This window comes from Petaurus breviceps, unplaced genomic scaffold, assembly GCF_028583685.1.
Source record: "Petaurus breviceps papuanus isolate PSGF00001 unplaced genomic scaffold, PetGlider_PUasm1.0 227, whole genome shotgun sequence".
NCBI lineage: Eukaryota > Metazoa > Chordata > Mammalia > Diprotodontia > Petauridae > Petaurus > Petaurus breviceps.
The window spans coordinates 14,008,002-14,028,799 of record NW_027185896.1 but is presented as its reverse complement, the minus strand read 5'-3'; the positions used below and the strand labels follow the sequence as shown (position 1 = coordinate 14,028,799).

At 47.2% G+C, this 20,798-nt stretch overlaps 1 protein-coding gene and 1 long non-coding RNA gene across 20 annotated transcripts in view; one reads left to right on the top strand and one right to left on the bottom strand.

The window, feature by feature from the left end:
• GUK1 (guanylate kinase 1) overlaps positions 1 to 20,798 on the top strand; it is a 30,911-nt gene that overhangs the window by 8,786 nt on the left and 1,327 nt on the right. For 5 of the 19 annotated variants that reach the window (XM_069095857.1, XM_069095861.1, XM_069095862.1 and 2 more), the window contains 8 exons: positions 871 to 904; positions 966 to 993; positions 2,657 to 2,770; positions 4,964 to 5,005; positions 6,024 to 6,120; positions 15,900 to 16,038; positions 17,527 to 17,611; positions 20,536 to 20,621. In XM_069095857.1, the coding sequence (XP_068951958.1) occupies positions 871 to 904; positions 966 to 993; positions 2,657 to 2,770; positions 4,964 to 5,005; positions 6,024 to 6,120; positions 15,900 to 16,038; positions 17,527 to 17,611; positions 20,536 to 20,621 (625 nt within the window). Of the gene's footprint in view, positions 1 to 764; positions 994 to 1,526; positions 1,692 to 2,093; positions 2,164 to 2,656; positions 2,771 to 4,963; positions 5,006 to 6,023; positions 6,121 to 8,356; positions 8,748 to 15,899; positions 16,039 to 17,526; positions 17,612 to 20,535; positions 20,622 to 20,798 lie in introns of those variants that run through there. The other 14 variants (XM_069095866.1, XM_069095867.1, XM_069095864.1 and 11 more) reach the window with 6 other exon arrangements.
• On the bottom strand, positions 5,014 to 15,103 carry LOC138167155 (uncharacterized). Its single transcript, XR_011169809.1, has 3 exons — positions 13,292 to 15,103; positions 10,181 to 10,307; positions 5,014 to 5,435 (listed from the first exon to the last, which is right to left on the bottom strand). It is a non-coding gene; the product is annotated as an uncharacterized lncRNA (long non-coding RNA).

Below are 20,798 nucleotides of genomic sequence, written 5' to 3'. Positions count from 1 at the left end.
TTCTCTGTATTCTCTCCTATTGGTCATTCCATCATGTTCTTGTACCCCAGTGTGTTCAGCCATTCCCCAGTGGATTCCATAGCTCTTGACCTGCACCAGATCATGGCACTTGGCTTTTGGCACCTCGTGTCTCTTCCTCTTGGATTGTGGTTATTTGTTTAATGTGTCACATGGTGGAAAGAGCCCTTGACTAAGCCAAAACACCTGGGCTTGAATCCCAGCTCTGTCCTTTAGTTCCATGAGACCCAGCCAAGTCTCTTTTCTGTGGATGGCGGTTTCTTTCTTTGTAAAATGAGGGGATGGAGCTAGATGATCCTGAAGGCCCTTTCTGGCTCTGACCTTCTGTCATCTTCTCATTTCCCCTACTAGATGATAAACTTCCAGAGAGCAGGGACTAGTATGTGTGGCATTTTTGTGCCCTCCCACACTGCCTTGCCCACTTTAAGTGCTCAGGAAATACTTGCTGAATGGTTGAACTCAGTTCCACAAATATTTATTAAACACTTACCAAGTTCAGAGATTCTGAGGGTCTAAAAACAAAAAATGTCACAGTTGGAGGGGGGTGGGGATATACAACATACAACGTTAAATAAGTAAACCTACTACGAGTCAGAATGTGATGGGGGCAGGGGAAAGACCGGACCGAGTGGACAGTTTGAGGAGGAAGAGCTCACTTCACTTTTTGGGGGTGGGAATCAGGGAAGAAAAGGAGTTCAGCAGGTGGAGAGGAGTAGACTTTTTAAAAGCTGGTGACTTATCCCCAGGAGGTTTAGGAATAAGACCAGCAGGGCTAGAAGCAGAGCTGCTTAAGCTAAGACGCTGACAGGAAGTGCTCATTGGCTCTTCTAAGACATCCCGTCTGGATTTAAGGCCCAGCCCAGCCCAGCCCAGCTCCAGGAATCTTTCTTCTGTTGTCTCCTGAGCTCTCTGACCAAGAGCAGAGTATTTTTTACCCAGAAACATACCTAACATTGCCAGAGGGGTCTGAAATAAGTAAGTGCAGCCCATGCTGGGCATGGGGGGTAGGGGTGGGCGGTTCAGTGCACTCCTACCAGCAAAGGCAGATGAATCACCGAGGCTGTGAGTGAATGACAGCACCTGAGAGCCCAGGAATAGAGCTAAATATGAAGCTTTTTTTTTTTTTAACCCTTGACAGTCTCTGGAGATAGGGACTGGTGAAGCATTAGAGGATCCCAGCAATTTTCTTTTTAATCCAACTCAGCAAACATTAAGCATCTCCTATGCTGGGAATTCAAAGCTTCTCAGGGAGCTCTCAGGCTGGGTGGGGACACAAGATACTTGTATCTCTGCTGCAAAAATGCCAGGGTTATACCAGATCAGCTCTAAGGTCCTTCTCAGCAGTAAAACCCATACAGATGCAAAGGAGAGAAGCTAGAAAATTGACCTGAGAAGTTTGTGGGAGAGGCCACGTTTCAGCTGGGAGGGCTCATGGAGTTGAAAGGAGAGACTGGCAATTTGGTGGGAGAGGCGGGGCGTGGCTGAAGGGATCTGATCTGGGTATGAGATATGGTGTGATCAAAGTTATAGAAACTAGAGAAGGGAGAAGGACATTGGTGAGAGAGACAGCAGCCGGCAAAGTAGGCTGGGGCTAGATTGCAGAAGGCAAGCATTAGAGGATCCCAGCAATTTTCTTCTTATTTCTCAAAAAGCCATTCATCAGGGAGGAATTTGTAAGTACAGTACAAATATGGGGGAGGAGGGGAATATAATGTTAAAATGAAGCTTATTCCTTAAAGAAAGGGCACTAAAACTGGGAAGAGAGAGAAAGAATTAAAGGAGAGGAGGGAGGAACAGGAGAAGGGAAAGAGAGGGGGAAGGAGACAAAGAAAGGGAAGAAGGGGGGGTGTTTGTGTTAAGGAGAACCAATTTCTCCTAGCACTTCTCTTAGTTCTCACCCTTATACTTAGCTTGTTCTCCCCTTGTATCATAGTTTTTGTACATGTCCTTCCCCCCATTAGAGTCCAGGTTCCTCTGGGATTATTTATATGTCCCTAGGAAGGAGCACAGGACTTTTTTCATAGTAGGCATGTAAATATTTGTTTAATTGAATATGTCCAATTTAATTGGTGCAGTTGGGATCAGTGTCATTTTCCTGCCAACTAAGCCCTGGAGGCAATCTTCTGACCTTGGGGATTGGGAAAGGTGAGAAAATGAGGGAAAGCTATCTATCTAATAGAAATCTAAGCACAAGGTTGCCATTCCCGAGTTAAAACTTGGCTCTCCTCTCATCCCATATGCTCCTGTCTCTCCTTCCCCTCACCTTCTTCCTCATCTCCTTTCTCCCTCCTCTTTCCGTTCTCTCTTCCCCTTCTTCCTTTTCTCTTCATTTTCTTCTCTTTTTCTCTCCCTTTGTCTCTTCCCTCCCTCTTTTCCTTTTTCCTATCTTTCCATCTCCTTTTTCCTCTCCTCCTTCCCATATATCTCTCACTTTCTTCCCTTTTCCCTTCTTTTCCCTTTCTTTCTCATCCTCTCTTATCTTTCTTCTCTGCCTCTTCTTTTCTTTTCCTCTTCCTTTCTCCCCTCCTCTTTCTTTTTCCCTCCCTTCTTTTTTCTCTCCCCTCCTCACCCTTTCTGTCTTCCTTATCCTCTCTCCCCTCTTTTCCCTCCCTCTTTCTCGCTTTCTCTCTCCCTCTAGGGATAATGGGACCAAGGCCAGTTGTTCTCAGTGGACCATCAGGTGCTGGGAAAAGCACCTTGTTGAAAAAACTTCTTCAAGAATATGGCAACATTTTTGGCTTCAGCGTCTCCCGTGAGTATTTGTGACTGATTGGGGGTGGGAGGTGAACTGTGGAGTAGAGGCAGGGGCTGCCCAGCAGAAGGGAGGCCACTGGTCATCTTTTTCCACTGACTTTGCCAGACAGGTGAGACCTCCTGAGTAATGTGGGGCTCTGGGTGCAGATGAGAGGGGGGAGATCCTGAAGCTCCTAGGGACAAATGACTCCCATTCCTGTTTGCCTCCAGCCCACAGTATAAAGAAGCTTTGAGAGCAAAGCCAGAGGGGAAAGCTTTGTCTGTGAATAGAGGGAGAGTTTACTGTAGTATCCCCGTCCTCTCCAAAGGAGGCTTCCTCCTCCAGAGCCCTGCTGGTTTGTGGAGCTGCCTCTGGAGTCTGGAAGCCTCTGCCAGAAGGAACCATCTGTCTATACTCCCTGTCTCTGCTTCCTCACCTCCCCCTGACTCCCAGCTGTACAGCTCACATGGGTCTATCTTGCATGTTTCAAGGATCCCCGATTTCATGCCAGCACAGCCTCCATTGCTGCAGGGCACCCCACAGGACATAGTCTACCTGAGTTGCCTTGATGGCCTGGCATCCACACCCACTGCTGCCCACCCTGCTTGAGCAGGGGCAGGGGCCTATCCTTGAGGCTTGAGAGAGCACCTGCTCTGCCCAAAAGACCTCCTTTGATAGAAGAGGGATCAGAGGCCCAGCAAGGGGAAGGGACTTGTCCAGTGTCACACTCGGGGCTTCCAGAACTGGGACTCAGACTTCAGCCAGCTGACAGCAGGCTCAGGCTCAGCTCTCTATCCAATAACCTCTTTAGTATTTCAAGGAGACAGCAAGGTAGTATAGTGGCTAGAACACCGGGCCTGCAATTGATGTGAACCCGAGTTCAAGTCCTGCTTCAGATATTTACTAGCCATATGACCCTGGCTGGGCAAGCTACTTAACCTTTGTTGGCCTTGGATTCCCCATCTCTGAAACGGGGATGATAATAGCACCCACCTCCCAGGGTTGTTGTGAGGATCAAATAAGATAATGTTTGTAAAGCGTTTTGCAAACCTTAAAGCACTGTACAATGCTAGCTACTACTGTTATTTTTGCTATCAGTCATTTTTCCTGCGAGTCCTGTCTGCGGCTGTTGTCCCCACCTTCATAGATGGAAGCATCATGAAGTGCTGTGTCCACAAACTTTGTCCCATAGTGGTGAGGCTATCATCACTTAGCTAGGGTGGTCCTCAGTGACATATAGGACTGGTACTGGGCCATACTTGAGGACTTTCCACCTTGGGCAGCATCTGCCCATGGCTGCTCTGAGTGAACTGACTAGACCTTGGGGAACCCAGCGTCACCCCCACACCACGAGGAGCCATCAGGGAACACTAGTGGAAACATTACTTAGGATTTTCTAAGCATTGTTCATTGGGGCACAGTACACATAGCTGGCAGCTGAACAGAAGTCTCAGTTAACTAGAGCGCCTCACCTCTACTTGCATTTGATAACCAAGTTTAAGGGAGAGGTTGTGGGAAGAGTCAGGAGGTGCACCCCGAGGTACTCCAAGATGATAAGGCACTCTTGGCTGTTCTTGATGCTCAGATCCCTTTGGAAGCCACAAGTAAGTGGGTCTCTTAATTGCCATGGAGGCTGTGCCAGAGCTTAGACGGAGCAAAGAAACCAGCCTACCCAAGCTTTGCCAAAGCATCACAGTGCTGGCCTCCCCCCAGCATACCTGACCCTAGCCTCAAGAACCCCATGGAATATAGAAGTTGAGATGACCAATGTAGGAACTCTTAGCACGTTGAAAGTTAGAGCTGGGGGAGGAACTTTACAATGTAATTCAGAGAACAGTCCTAAGACTTTTGAAATACTGTGTACAGTATTAAAATTAAGAATGCTTAAGACATAGAGATAGAAAATTAGGCAGAGCCTTAGAAAGGACCTCATCTAACATCTTTGTTTTCCAATTGAGAAAACGGAACACCCAGTGTTGAAATTACTCTAGGCCACCTAATTAATATGAGCCAGAATTAGAAGCCATGTCTCCTGATTCCTTCAGTACTCATTCTGATATGCCATGGTTCCTTCTTTCCCTTGATGTAATGAGGGCAGAATGCTCTCTCAGAACTGGTGGGCCCTTGATGACTTGTTATGCTATGGGGGAGGCCTACAGGGGATCTAGGTCTGGAGTCTCCAGAGTGGGTCATTAGCATGCTTTGTTACAGATACTACAAGGAGCCCGAGGCCTGGAGAAGAAAATGGCAAAGGTCAGTGTACCTCATTATCTGCTGATTACAGAAAAAGGCCCCATTGCCCACCATGCATCCTGCCAGTGGCTGGAGCCCTCAGTGGAGGACCTGTGGTCTTGTAGGGCCTCAGGCTTCCTTTCTTCCCGAACTTTGCCTCCCTCTTCCCATTTCCTCTCTGCCCAGTGCATATCTTACCCTTTCATTTCAGTTCGGTTCCGTCATTATCTTTAGTACCCTTGTGTATAATGCATTGGGTATGTGATGTTCAGAAAGGGCACACATAAAGTTTATTCCTTCTCTTGAATAATACACCAACTAGACTGACCTGCATGGGGTGAATGTTGCTCTTACACCGTAAATTACAGCATCTTCATAAAGGAAGGATACAGGAACACACGCAGAAGTTGGTTTTATTGCCCCTTCACTGCGGTCCCTGTTCTCATCTGACCTAGAGGAAAGAAGTTGCGCATGTAACTGTCCTCAGAAGAGTGACTCAGTCCAGACAGAGGCTCAGCTCTTCATGGCCAATGGGGATGAGGGGAGGTGATCTGCAGGGCAAGAGCTGGGTCTTGAACCCAAGTCCTCCTGGCTTAATCCAGCATTCTCTGCCCTACTTTCTCAACAAGCACAGCAAATGCTAGGGACAGGAAGAAGATAACTTAGCAGGGGAAGAGAGTTCGTGTAGGGGATTAGTGGGGAATCAGGATAACAAGTGGCAGGCTTGTACCTAGAAGCTGGGGCCTCCGACTCCTAATCCAGCACTCTCTCTCTGCCACTAACAGTCCATCTCATCTCCCCAAAAGACTCCTAGATCAGGGCACACTAGGAGTGACCCATAAATACTAGTTGATTGTGAATTGGAAGATGTCAGAGAAGGAAATGTAGAAGAGTTCTAAAGCCCAGACTGGCTTTGGGCTCTGCTTGTAGCCGGCTGGTATGTGAAAGGTGACTGGGGTAGGAAGAGGGGAGCAGAGGCAGAGCCCAAGTGTGGCCTGGCTGCGGTCGGTGGCCTCCATTTTGCCCACGTTTGTTCCAGATTATCACTTTGTGACCAGGGAGGAGATGCAAAGAGAAATTGACGCTGGAGAATTCATTGAGCACGCTGAGTTCTCAGGGAACATGTATGGGACAAGGTACGTGTCAGCTTACTTGCCTGTCCAGACCTTTCTGTGGGAACAGGGCCGGGTTGTCTGGGAATGTAGATCTGACTCCACACTGATGCACTTTACTGGAGAATTTGGCTGAATGTCGCTCCATCTGAGGCCCACTGTACCCAGGGAGGGATGTTTGCACTGGAGAAGAGGAGGAGGCTTAGAAGGGATGCTGTTGTCTTTTAAGTATGTGAAGGAAGATTCAGAAGAAGAACTGGTTGAATTTCACTTTGGCCCCAGGAAGCAGAACCCAAAGCAGTGGGTGGAACATGGAGGGGTGTATTTAGTCTTTTTTTTTTTTTTTTGGTAAATTTCTTAATTTTGAACTTAAATACAAAATAAGAAAAGAAAAAAGAAACAAACTTAAGTACAAAGTAAGAAAAGGAAAAAAAAGATTGCCAAGTGTACAGCAAAATAGGAGATGATTCAAAATATAAAGAGATAAATTTCTATTTCAGGAAAGCCTACATCTCAAATACACATTGTGTTCAGAGCTGTCCATTTTTTCTTTACTTTCTTATAGGTTTTATTTTTTTCTATGCTGTGCACTTTTTACTTTGTTCTTTTTTCCTCCTTCCTCACCTGCCCTCTCCCAAGAAGGCTATAGTTGGGTACAGATACACACACGCACACATTTATACATATATACTCATGTACATATACACACAAACATGTAGACATACATACACTTACATATACACAGAGACATCTGTAATCATAGACATATATACACATACATATTCAAGTGCATCTATGTAAGACCATACTATACTTGTTCTCTGTTTCTCTGAAAGTGAATCTTCATAAGTCCAACTCTTTCCATATTTTTCTAAATCCACCAACTCGTCATTTCCTTTACCAGAGCAATATTCCAGCCTTGTGCTGTCTAGTTATTTTAAATAGTGTAAAACAATATTGATTGATATGGCTGACATATAGTCTAGTTTCCCTATTTTTCTCTTTTGGTTAAATCTATATTAGTGTTAACTTTGTCTGAGATCATGATCATTACCCCTACTTTTTTTCCCTAATAAAGTCTACTCTTGATCTTTATTTTATGTTTGTGTGTTTTCTCTCATTTTCTATCCCTTGTAACTCCTCTGCTTTACTTCTACCTGCTACTTTCCCCTTCAATTATTTAACCTATCCCCCCCCTTCCCAAAGATTCCTCTCTTCCCTCCACCTTTCCCCCTTGCCCTCTTGTTTCTATCTGAATTTAGAAGACTTTTATAGCCTTCCAAATATACATATTGTATGTGTATGTACTCTCACTGTCCCATTCCCATTAATCTAGACACTGTTCTATACTCTATTCTATTCCCTCACCCTCTTATTTCCTTTATAAATTTAGAAGACTTTTATCCCGTTCTAAAAGTATATATTGTTCTCTTTATTTTTTTTTAAAGCAATTGGGGTTAAGTAACTTGCTTAAGGTTAGGGCCAGTTGTTTCTGGGTGTGGTGCTAAGTATCTGAACCCAGATTCGATCCCCAGGTCATCCCGACACTGGGGCCGGTGCTCTTACTCGCTGAGCCACCTGGCTGCCCCTAAGCAATTGGGGTTAAGTAACTTGCTCAAGGTTAGAGCCAGGTGTTTCTGGGTATGGTGCTAAGTATCTGAACCCGGATTCGATCCCCAGGTCATCCCGACACTGGGGCCGGTGCTCTTACTCGCTGTGCTACCTGGCTGCCCCATATTATTCTCTTTAACCCAGATCTGATATGAGTAGGCTTCCCTCTAAAAGTCCCTCTCCCCCTCCCTATCCCCTTAGCCTTTTATTTCTTTCTGAATTTAGAAGACTTTTAGCCTCTTTTAGATATATATGTGTTGTTCCCTCTTTAACGCATTCCTGATGAGAGTAGGCTTCTAGAAGCACCAGCATTCTTCTTCCTCTGTGTCAGTTCTTGCATCTCATTTGTGTGAGATAATTACTCCTTTTACCTTTTCCTAGATGGTATTCCTTTTTAGAATCACATCATACTCAGCTCTACCCCAGTCTTTCTAACTACTCAGTTACTAACGATAATCTTAGCCATTCAGTTTACATCTCCTCATATAAAAAGTAAACAGTCTGTCCTTGTTGAGTACCTTGTCTTTGATGTTTACCTTAATATTTCTCTTGGATCTTGAATGTCAGATTTTCTATTGTTTAGGTCTTTTTTGCAATAAAATCTTGAAAGTCTAACAATTCATTGAATGTCCGTTTTGTTTTTGTTCAGGAATATGCTTGGCTTTTCTGGGCATGATGTTTTCAGCAACCCCGGTTCTTTTGCTCTTCAGCGTGTGGCATCCCAAGACCTGTGGTCTTTCAGTGTAGCCTCTTCTAGGTCTTGTGTGATTCTAATTGTGACTCCACCATATTTGAATTGGTTTTTGTTTGTTTGTTTGTTTCTCACAATATTTTCACCTTGAACTGGGGGGTTTGGAATTCAGCTATGATATTCCTGTAGCATCTCCTCATAAGATCTCTTTCGGGTGGTGATTGCTATATTTTTTCTATTTCTACTTTCTCCTCTTGTTCTAACAGTTCAAAACGCTTTTCTATAATTATTTCTTGTATTATCGTATAAAGATTCTTTTTTTGATCATAGCTTTCAGGTAGTCCAGTTCTTGTTTTCTCTTCTTGATCTGTTCTCCAGATCACTTGTTTTTCTTAGGAGATGTTTCATATTCTCTCCTATTTTAAGTTCTTCTATGAGTTCTTTTTTGGCGGGTGAAATCATTACTCTTTGGGGTAGGAGAGGCTTTTTTTGCTTCATTATCCTCCTCTGAAGACAAACCTCAGTTTTCTCTATTCCCATAGTAACTTTCTATGGTTGGATTCTTCTCCTTTGCCTGCTCATTTTTTTAAAAATTTGTAGCAACTTGTTGTTACCTCTACTCCTGGAATATGGAGCTGGTGCCTCTGGCCTCAGGTCCTTCTTTAACCCTCCCCTCTGGCCTGGAACTGAAACCAAGAACTCTGCCCTCCTGTAAGTGCCCATAGCCAGTGGCATCCTGCCCCCCTGCTTCTGCACTCACTGGGCTTGTGCTGGTTCCTTTTTGTCCAGGACTGTGTATTGGCAGCACATCAGGGCCTGGTGTCCCTTATCAGCAGAAGTTCCCTCAGTATTCCCCCACTCAGACTCCCAACTCCCCAGCCTGAAAATTCCTGTAGCTGGGGCCAAGGCTACCTCAGAGCTAGCCCAGAGCTGATCTGCTATTTCAGCCGAACTAGCCTGGAGGCATTTACACTTCACTGAGACCAAACCTTGGTCCGGGGATTTCTCTTCCTCCAGTTGTCCCAGAAGGACCACTGTTCTGCCCCAATTCTTGTTTATTTTTACTGCTCTGCATCTGCCCTGAGGTGCTGTTTTGTTTTTGTTTATGGCAGAAATCTGGAGAATTTAGAATTTTCTGGCCTATTCTGCCATCTTCCAAGAATCCTCTCCATATTTACCCTTGATGAGAGGGAAGTCTTCCCAACAAGTAAAGCTGTCTAGAGGTGAAATGGACTTCCCCAACAGGAACCAGCTTCCCTTTCACTGGAGACCTCCAGGGAGAGGCTGGTAAGCCCTGTGGGGGATCTGTCATAGGAGGGAGTCTTGTTCAGGAAAGACCTGGACCAGATGCCTCCAAGATCCTTCTTTCCAAAGCACTTATCCTGCAGTAACCTGGGGGGCCAGCAGCACAAACTTTGTCATCCCCACTTTATAGATGAAAGAACAAACTCAGAGAGAAAGAGAATGGAAAGACATTTTTTTTTAAGCACTTACTATGTGCCAAACACTGTCCTAGGTCCTGGGAATACAAAGCAGGAGGCAAGGCTGTCCCTGCTCTGAGAGCTTTCAGTCTTTTTAATTTTTTTTTTTTAATTAACAGGGATTTATTTTCTCTCCCTTCCTCCTTCCCCCCCCAAAAAAAAAAATCGAAAAGAAACCTTGACAAAAATAAATATATGCAGTCAAACCAGACCAATTCTCACAGTGGCCGCATCCACAAGTGCATATTTCAGTGTTGTTATCAGACAAATTGTTTTTCTGGTTCTGCTCACAAGAGCTCACCTTCTATCAGAAGAGACAGCACAGAGCAGAACTCAGCCGCAGGGGCAGGTGGAAAGGTCCAGGAGTGCTTAGGGTGCTGCACTGTTGGAAAGTGGAATCTGGGTGGGTGGGGTTCAGCCTAGGGTCACTGAGGAAAGAAGGAAAGGAGATGACTCACCCATCATGCATTGGTAAGGTGTGCAAGCCAATAATGGAACCCAGGTCTCCTAAGTACCAGACCAGTGCCTTCCTCTTCACTGTACTGCCTCCAATTAAGGGACTGCCCTGTAACTCTTGTTTACCATCTTTCATGGCTTTATCATCTATGAATTTCAGTGTATTGAGCCTAGTTATCAATGACCCTGTGAATCAAAACCTGGAATATCAGTCATTTATTTAGACATTTATCTATTTAGTTTTTTAGTTTTCAGCATTCACTTTTTTTTTGCTTTTTGGAGGGGGAAGGCAGGGCAATTGGGGTTAAGTGACTTGCCCAAGGTCGCACAGCTGTTAAGTAAGTGTCTGAGGCTGGATTTGAACTCAGGTCCTCCTGACCTCGGGGTCGGTTGCTCTATTCACTGTGCCACCCAGCTGCCCCATCAATATTCACTTTTATAAGATTTTGAGTTCCAGATTTTTTTCTCCTTCCTCCCCAAGAGGGCAAGCTATCTGATATAGGCTATATATAGTATCATATTAAACATATTTCCGCATTTTAAAAAAAATTGGACATTTGATGGTAATAGCAGTTCATTTTATAAACCAGGCAAAACCTAGGTAGTTTCTCATACACTCATGCCTTATGCGGGCAGCACAAATATCGCTCACTTTGGGGTAGCCAAAATGGCTGTGTAGAAAAATGACCATTCCTTACCTTCTTTCAGTTCAAAAAATGTATTAAATATCCACTGTATACTGTTCGGGGGGAGGTACTTGATATTTTTAAATTGCATTTTATTTATTTCATTCAGCAAAAAACACCCTTTTGTCCTTCCCACTGATCCACACCATTCCCTCATCCCCAGTTGAGAATGAGTGAAAGATAAACAAAACCCTTGTTGCAAACATAAAGTGAAGCAAGACCAATCCACTTGGGCCATTTTAAGGAAGTTTAGATAAGGCTTGGCCCCCTCCCTCATGCAGCTTATACTCTAGTGATGGCAGGCTACATAAATAGGGAACTACAGCACAACATGATATGTAAGTATGTCATAGAGTATAAGCAGAAGAGCTGTGAAGTTTGAGGAGGGGAGGGTATTGACCTGATGGGCCAGGGAAGGCTCCGCAAAGGAGGTGGCTTTAAAGGACGAACTGGAATAGTGCAGACTGTGACGGGAAGAAGGCCAAGCAGGAGGGGTAGGCCGTAGCAGGAACAAGAAAGCAGCGTGAACCCAGGCAGGGGGTAGCAGAATGGAGGGTATATCAGGAAGACAGGGAGCTGTCCAGTCTGGCATAGCAGAAGCCTGAGAAGGAAGGGTGGTGTGAGTGGGTGGGAGATGGGGAGCCACTGAAGATGTGGGAGGGATCAGAGGACCAACCTGATCAGGCCTCTGCCCAAGGAAGGTGCGAGAGTAGAGGCAGGAAGATCACAGTACTTGGAGAACCTTTTAATGGCAGAAGTCGGTATTTAGGTGTGCATCTAGCTGGAGACACTGATAGATTCTTCCCAGAAATTCCCCCAAGGAAGTTGGGAGAAGGCAGAGACCTGCTGGCCCTGGAAGCCAAGAGGTCTGGGTTCTAGTCTTGATTCTCCTTCCTCTGCAAAATGTAGGAGTTGTGCTCGATGACCCCTGAGGGCCTTCCTAGCCACGTGAGCACAAGGCTGGAGAGGGGCTGACCTAGAAAACTTTTTTGTCACCTGACTCCATTCACATGAGGTAGATAGCACAGGTTTTATTATGCCCATTATATAGATGAGAAAATTGAGACTCAGAGACCAGAAGTATGCCTGTCATAGAGCTTATTGAATTGAATCAAGTTTTCTTTCATGTTAGCTCTATGAATAAAATTAGAAATCTATCTTCTGGACTTTGACTTCTACTTTGGTGTTAAGTTTAAAGTGTCCACAGGAAGGGCCTTGGTTAATGAGTAGTCACTGCTTTCCCTCTTCCCTGGGAATAATTGTCATAACTAGCCCACATCAGGCAGATCTGGGCATGCTTGAGGGGCCTCTGTCATCCCAGAGTCGTTCCTAAGTCTTGTCGTAGGAGGAAATACAGGGAAACTTTCCTGTTCCCTGGGTAGTGGCCTTGGGAGTACCTGCAGATTCCCCCACCCCCACTCCCTAGTCAGCTTTACCTAAAATAATGAATGAGCAGGGTGATTAAGGCACTGAGCAGGCCCTGAGGAATGCCATCTAACAGGGCCCCTAATGAGGTGTGGGACCTGAGAAAGTGAAAGCATCTCCAGGGAGGGCCTTCCTATGAAGATCTCTAATGGTGGGGAGTTCCTTGCTTCCTGAAGCTTTCCTTCTGGACACCATGAGGAAGTTTTCCCCTTATATCAGCTTTAAATGTTCCTTTATGCCATCTCCTGATCCCTGGGATGATGGAGCCTTGCCCGCCATTTTCTTCTAAAGCAAAATGGCCCCAATTCCTAACCCCTGTGGGGAGTTCTCTTGTAATTCAAATCCCAGTGATTGGTGGGAAGAAGCAATCAATGGATGAAAACGTATTTATTAAGTACGATTGTGGGCCCCACAGTGTACTAAACAAGCATTGGAAATGAAAAACCAAAAAGTGAAATGGTGCTGCTTTCAAGAAGTTTGAGTTATAACGGGAGGAGACATTATCTAACCCCTTAATATGAAACACTCACAGAATGCAGTGGTGGCCGGGGAAGGGAGTTTTGTTCTGGAGAGCCACAGGAGTCCTGAGCTGCTTGTGAAAGCAGTCATTCAAAAGCTCTGGCGCCCAGAGGAAGAGGTAGAGAGTGGTAGTGGGGGAAGAGGGCTGAGAAACATTGTCGAGGGGGGGTGACAGGCAGGCAGCAGATGGCCTGGATGGAAGTTGTGGAGAAACAGAGTAAGACTTGAGAGGAAGCGAACCTTCCTAGCAATCAGAGCTCTCCCACAATGTGAAGGGCTTCCTCAGGAGAGGTGTTTGAGGAGGGGCTACCGACCGCAGTACTGACTGGTAAAGGGGAATCCTGTCAAGGAAAAGGTTCAGCTACATGGCCTCTTCGATCCTTTCTAATTAGGAACAAGTGCTTTCATGCAGAATGAATCGGATCTTGGCAGAGAGCTTGTCCATGCTCAGAAAATCAGGACTCAAGTCATCTGGGCTATGGGAACATAGAAGGGAAAACTCTGGGTGTGTCAAGAAACTTAGTTATGTAATGAAACAGCAACAAAATCTAGGGAAGTGTACCAATGGGGGCGGGGGGACAGATTCAGAAGGGGACATGTAAACAGACATATCCCTTTTTTGGCCACCGCATTAGAGCATTACTTGCTTTAAAAAAAACCAAAATGTAAATAACAGAAGGTGAAGGTTTCCTGTGCAGATATTTTTTGGCTGTTGTCTGTGTGATTGAATATTATGTTTGTCAGTGGCTCACTTTGTGATGGATATATATCATGGGGTTTTTTTGTGTGTGATTATTGGCAAATAGCAAAAAAAAAAAAAATAGTTCCTAGGCTGGTGGTTCCCTTCTTTGTTTCCTTCTAAAAGTTTCTGTTGTAAAAGCCCAACTTTGGCTGAACTAAGAAAAAAAGAGATTCCCTCAGCCAAGACAGAGAGAGAAACTCAGAATACCTCCAGAAGCCAGGCATACTGATGAGGCAGGCCCCCAGAACCAGAAAATAGCCACAGAATCTGAGGTCGGGGAGATTGGTGAACATCCAGTGGGGAGAGGGCTGAATGAAGGGTTGCTGTTGGTGGTAGTAGGGAAAAAAAACAGCAATCTCACAGTCCATAGATATGGGCATCAGTTCTAGCATTCATTGTCACTAGGACCTGAGCCAGCCCTGACCTTCATTTTCCTTATCTCTAAAGTGGGAGGTAACCTAGGATGGTGCCACTTTATAAAGAAGATGCCTGGTAGAGTACAGATGGATGGTTACTGCTAGAGGAACAGTCAGAGGGTTGTGAAAGTTCCCAGGAGGGAGAAATCCTCTCTGGTTGGGCAGATCACGGATGGCTTTGTGGAGGAGGAAGAGGAGGCGGCAGCATTTAAATTTGAAAGCTGGATAAGGTTTCCATAGGCAGAAAGAACAGCAAGCTGTCCACTTGGCTGGAGCATTCAGAATATTCCGGGAAGGAAGGGGAAGATGAAGCTATCAAGGTGGTGTAGGCCGAGCTAAAGAAAGTCCCTGCATGCCAGGCTGAGGAGTTTGGAATTTCTTCATTGGGCAGTGGAGGACCACTTAAGGTTTTCAGGGAGAGGCATGATGCAGTCAGAGCTGTGTTATAAGAAGCTTGCTTTGGCAAGAGTAGAGTGAATTTGAGTAAAGGTATAGAAATGAGCCAGGAGGCTTTTGGAAGTAGCCACAGAATCTGAGAGTTAGACCTCAAGCAGCTATCTAGTCCACACCCAACAGATGGCCTCCAGAGAGGGAGAACCCATCACATCTCAAGACAGCCTTAACTTTGGGTGATGGGGTGGAAAGGAAGGGACAGATCTGAGAGGGATTGAGGAGGAAGAATGAATAGACCGTGCCCATAGGGTATAGGGTGATGATGGAGAAAGAGAGGAGTTGTCATTCTGGGGCTGAGAAAATGGAGTCAGGAAAATCGAAGTGACCCTGGGCAAGTCACTTAACCTCTGTTTGCCTTAATCCACTGGAGAAGGAACTGGCAAAGCACTCGAGTATCTTTGCAAGAAAACCCCAGATGGGACAGGACTGCACAACTACAAAATGTGCTTGATGCTAGAGATATGAAGGTAGATGTTGCACAGTCCCTGCCCTTAGAAACTTGTGTTCTGTGTGGGGGTGCCCAGCATCTGCATCGCTGGACCCCAGCTCATGGGCAGGTGAGAAAGAGGGAGGGAACCAAGGGGACTGGAGGCTCTGCTGATGGACTTAATAGTAACAGGCCTGTGTATTTTCTTATCCACTAAGTTATCCCGTGCTCACAACAGGAGGCAGTGGACCTGCTGTGTGTGTGTGTGAGTGTATGTGTGAGTGTCTGTGAGTGAGTGTGTGAATGTGTGTGTGTGTGTGTATGTGTGTGTGTGTGTGTAGCAAGTCAGAGAGGTACCTACAATTAACTGTCATGTGAAAATAAAAGACATATCTATGGAACATACTGTTTTAAAGGAGATACAGATGGATGGATCTAGGTTCAAGCCCTGTTTCTGAAGCTCACTGGCAGTACGACCTTAGGGAAGACGTTTTACTGTGCAGTTTCCCCATCTGTGAAATGGGGATAGTGACCTTCTGTCATCACTCCCTTCACAGTGTTACAGTGAAAAAAGCATTTTGTGAGCTTCAGAGCTCTGGTCCTAAAAGAATATAAATTAACAGTAATGTCGTTGTTGCTGTTTGGAAGTCTTAGAGGCTAGGTGGCATGCCCAGAGGTGCTCTGCCCCCTCTGAGGTTGCAGATTAAGGGGGAAGCAGGGCCAGGACTGGAATGTGGGTCCCCTGTGACATCCCTCTCCACTGTAGCCCGAGGGGGGCGGTGTGGCATCACAGATGGAGCATGGGGGTGGGCAGCTGTTGTGCTCTTCTGAAAATGTTGACCAGAACAGAGTTGCTTCCTACTGCCTGCTAAATGACCACTCTGCCCTCCCTCCAGCAAAGCCGCCGTGCAGGCCGTGCAGGCAATGAACCAGATCTGCTTGTTGGATATAGACCTGCAGGGGGTCAGGAACATCAAGAAGACCGAGCTGCATCCCATCTATATCTCCATCCAGGCGCCATCCTTGGACATATTGGTATGCTTCCCCCTGGACCCCAGGGGGGCTGAGCAGGGAGTCCCCACCCCAGGTGGCCTCCCCAACTACTGCAGAGCTTTAGGCTTTTCAGAGAAGGGAGCCCAAGGGCTTACCCAGTGAGGGGGACTTCATAGCCATGAGCTGTCTTTAGGGAAGAAGAGAGGTCAGCATCCACTCCCTCGGGGTGAGCCAGACCCTGAACTGGGCCTGCCCTGGAAGCTGCTCATTGGTTTCTGGTACAGCTTCCCATCTGAGATAGATCTTGCCTCGTTTTCTGGTTCTTGGGATCCCCAGGATGCTTCTCTCTGTGCTTTGTGTTCCTTGGGGCTGGACCATTTCCCCTTCTCATTCTCAGCTTTGACCTTGGCCTTTTCTGTCCTGTGGTTCCAGTTCAGCAACTAACTCTTCCTTCTCAGTCAGAATTAGGTCCCATGGGGAGCTTAGACTAGGGCTCCCCCTTCCCACCCCTCACACCCCCCACCCTGGGCACTGATGAATGAAAGGGTCTTTGTCCTTTGACATTAAGAAGGCACCGTGGAGGGAGGGCTGTCATCCCACCTGTTGTGAGGCAGCAGCCTGAACTGGGACGCCAGAAAAGGAATCTGCTCTTTCCTGACCTGAAAAACTAACCCCTCTGCATCCTCTACTCATTGTCACCCACTCAGATTGGAGCAGGAAGAACCATCTTGTGCAGGGTTCTCCCGTCAGGGATGATCATAACATGGGATCGTGACTTTAGATCTGGGAGGGACCTTTTCAGTCATCAAGGCTGCCCCCTCATCTTTTTTTTTTTAAATTTTTTGCTTTTTGGAGGGGGAAGGGCAGGGTGCTTGGGGTTAAGTGAGTTGCCCAAGGGTCACATGGCTAGTTTTTGTGTTAAGTGTCTGAGGTCAGATTTGAACTCAGGTCCTCCTGACTCCAGGGCCAGTGCTCTATTCACTGCACCACCTAGCCGCCCCTCCTCTCATTTTACAGAATAGAAAACTCAGCCACAGAGGGAAGGAGTGATTTGCATTAATGTTACCCAGCTGGTAAGCTCCTGAGGCGAGATTGGAACCCAGATCTTTTTGACTCTTGGCCCTGGTACACTGTGCCATGATGCCTAGTAGTTATCCCTCCCACTTGTTGGTCATCTGCTTATTTAATATCTTCAATGAAGTCATTGCTGAGGATGTCAGATAGACAGCCTAGATTAGGGTTCAGGGCTTGCTGCTAGAGATTTTCCTGCAAACCGATATCTCTCCAGTTCTACCACATTCAGTCATTTATTCAAGCTGTTAGAATTTCTCTTTCCCCTCCTGGTAAATGGCAGGACAGAGCAGGAGCATTGAGCTTATCCCTGGACTTGTCCAGCCAGGCCTCAGGCTTCTCTTGTGTGACCAGGAGCCCATGTGTGAGAGAGCTTTGCTAAGGGCCCCTGCTCAGCCTCCTCTGAGTAATGAGGACAAGGTGGCACTGTGGTCACTGGGTCTCTGTCGTGGGTTTCAGGAAAAGCGACTGCGAGATAGGAAGACTGAGACAGAGGAGAGCTTGCAGAAGAGGCTGGCTGCTGCTGCTGCCGACATGGAGAGCAGTGAGTAGAGTGCCTGCTGCCCTGCCCTGCACTGCCCTGCCTCGGGGATCCTTACTCACCAGGCTTAGTGTGGCTGCTGGCATCCCTTCACTTAGCACGAAACACTTCCTGGGCTTGGCTACTCAGGATGCCAAACATACGGAATTCACCGGCTTTTGTTGCCCATGCACACTCAGACACATCACTGTTACCCTCCAGGCCACAGGCTCCTTTGCTATAAAAAGAGGGGGCTGCACCACATAGGCAGTGAGGTTCCCTAGCTCTGATGACTTCTAGGTTCCAGGGGGTCATAGGGTTGTGGAGAATTGGGACTCAGAGCAGAGGAGGGACACAGGATCCAGAGGTAGCAGAATATCTGGGAAGAACCTTGGTCTGGGGCATCAGAAGACCTGTATTCGAGTTCTCACTCAGCTGTCGGCTTTCTGTGTCACCTTGGGCAAATCACTAACATTCTCTGGGCCCTGGTTTCCTTAGCCGTCAAATGGGGATGATCCCAGGCACAGGGCTGTTGGAAGGCTGAGAGCATGTTGGAAACCTTAGTGTCTCTAGAAGTGTCAGCTGACATCATCCTAAAATAGAACCACCCTCATGGCACTTAGGCCTAATTAGATGGTGACTAACAGAACTCTGGAGTATTATGTACAAGAGGCACAAAGGCTCTGAAGGAGGAGGCAGCTGGGCCAGGTCTGAAAGAATGATACAAAGACAGAGGCTGAGAATGTGGAGGATGGGAATGGGAGATGTGGTCCAGGGAGGGCTGGGCCGGAGGAGGTGGGGAAGGGCCGCCCGGGAGCCAGAGGCTCCTGGCCTCCCCAGGGCAGGTTTGGATGCATGGGGAGTGTGCTGGAGGGGGCTCAAGAAGCCCCCGTGGTGTGGGGACAGAAGGAGGGACTCCAAGAGTACGACCTCGAGTCTGAGTCTGGCCACCTGGCACTTGTGTGACCTTGGGCTAGCCAGAGTCCCAGAGCCACGTCTTCCTCATTTGTAAACCAAGGGTTCCTGAGGCCCTTCTGGCTCTGGATCCTCTGACCCTGAGCCCAGGATCTTTGTGAGACCCAGACATCATAATAGTTTGCTTTTATGTAGCCCTTGACCATTTATAGCATCATCACCAGAGCACAGGCCACCCACGGGTGGTGGCTTTGCTTTGTTTTGTTTGGTTTTGCCATAGAAACCACTGAGATGGAGAGTTGGTCCTCCTGAGACCTGCCTCAGTGAAGAGTGCCCACACCAGCAAAGTCCTGTCACTTCAGAGTAACAGAGAACCTTCCTCCCAGGCCCTGGGAGGCAGGTGGGAGTAGTTTAATCCAACCAGCATTTATTAAGTGTTTGCTTCATGCTAGACACCAGGAATACACAGACCCTGTCCTCAGGGAGTTTATATTCTATTGGAAAGGAACAATATGTACTTAGAAAATAAATAGAGAGCAGTTTCATGAGAGGGGCACATGTCCAAGAGTAGTTTGTCAACAATCAAATAGGGGCTGTCCAGGGCCCCCTGGAAGGGTGGAGTGGAGCGGGACACAGCAGGGATGGGGCTGACAGGGATGGGAGAGGGAGCTTCATGCTGGGCTGAGAAGGAAGCCCGAAGGCTTTAGCTAATCAGCCTTTCACCATAGCAATGGCCATGTTAATTTGATGGTGGGGATCCCAGAGCCAGGGGTGGACGGCACAGGGTGAGGGGGCATGCACATGGTGGCAAAGTAGACAATTCAATTCAGCAAACTTTGGTTAAACATCGAACTGGTGCAAAGCATTATGCTCATCTCTGGGATACGAAGTGAAGCCATTCTGGGGCAGTACAGCACGTATGCAAAATATAAAAAATGCAGAGTTTTACCGAGTAACCCCATGAGGGAGAGAAGAGAACACCCAGTGCCCCCAGCAGTGGGATAAGGCCTGGCATCAGAGCGAGCAGCTAAGCTGGGCTTTGAAGGGAGCCAGGAATTCCAAGATGTACTTAAGACACCTGCCAGAAAGAAGGAGATAGAGAGTTCTATACAGGAACAGCTGGCAGACCAGAGGGACCAAAATGGAGAGGGTATGAGGGGGAGTAACAGGAAATCACAGTGGAAAGGCGTGCTCTGCTTGCTGAAGAGTCTGCTTTATCTCCGGGGACACAAGAGAGCCTCTGATAATGCTGAGGGGCTGTGATCTGCATTTTAGGAAAAGCGCTTAGAGCAGCGCTTCTCAAACTGGATCAAGACCCCCGATGGGGCTGCAAAAGATTTGTCAACGGTAAAAGGTTTTTGAATGCTCCATGACCAAAAATTAACGAATCAATCAGCTAACGAATCCGAAGTGTTGGGGGCAGTGCCTGCCCCTGTCACATCTTGGCTGAGGCCTTGGCTCTGAACACAGACCAGGGCGCTTGGCACTGCGCCTGCCCTCGGGCCATGCCACACCCACACAGGCTGCCAGAGATGGAAAAGGGATCAGGACTAGAAAGAGTTTAAGAAGCCCTGGTCTAGAGTGAACCAGAGAGGGAGAAACTAGAAGCAAGGGGATGCATGAGAAGGCCACTGGAAAAGACCGAGTGAAAGGCAGTGGTTATGGTATGGTTCTAGTAGCACTGGCATACGTTTATTTAGCAAAGCTCCTTCCTCACAACCCTGTGAGGTAGAGAGTGGTAGTGACATTATCTTCATTTTCCAGCCAAGGACATTGAGACAGAGAGGGAAGGTGACTGCTCAGAGCCACACAGCTACTGAGTATCAAAGAGTTGACCCCAGCTCTTCTGAGGGCAGACACATCAGGGCTCGTTTTCACATTCACTGTGGATAATCCCAGTGGCCCTTTGGTCCGTAGCTTGTTTGGGACAAGACAAGGTGGGGGCATCCCTTGGGAAGGAAGGGGATGGGAGGGCAGCCTCCGAGAGGGCTCAGGCCACACCATCCCTGGGCCCTTCCCTCTTGTGTTTCCAGGCAAGGAGCCTGACCTGTTCGACTTGATCATTATTAATGACGACTTGGACGAGGCGTATTTGATGCTGAGGAAGGTCCTGGCGGAGGTGAGGCGCCCGGCTCCCTTGTCTTCCCTTCTCCTGGCCAGAGGCCCCGAGGTCTTGAGCTGGCCAGGCACCTGGTAGAGCCCCATTGGGCCCCGCTGCTTGCTGACTGAGGGCCATTGGGCCTCTCACGACCTTTCTCTGTCTCAGTCGTCGCCACTGCCCAGTGAGGGACTTAGA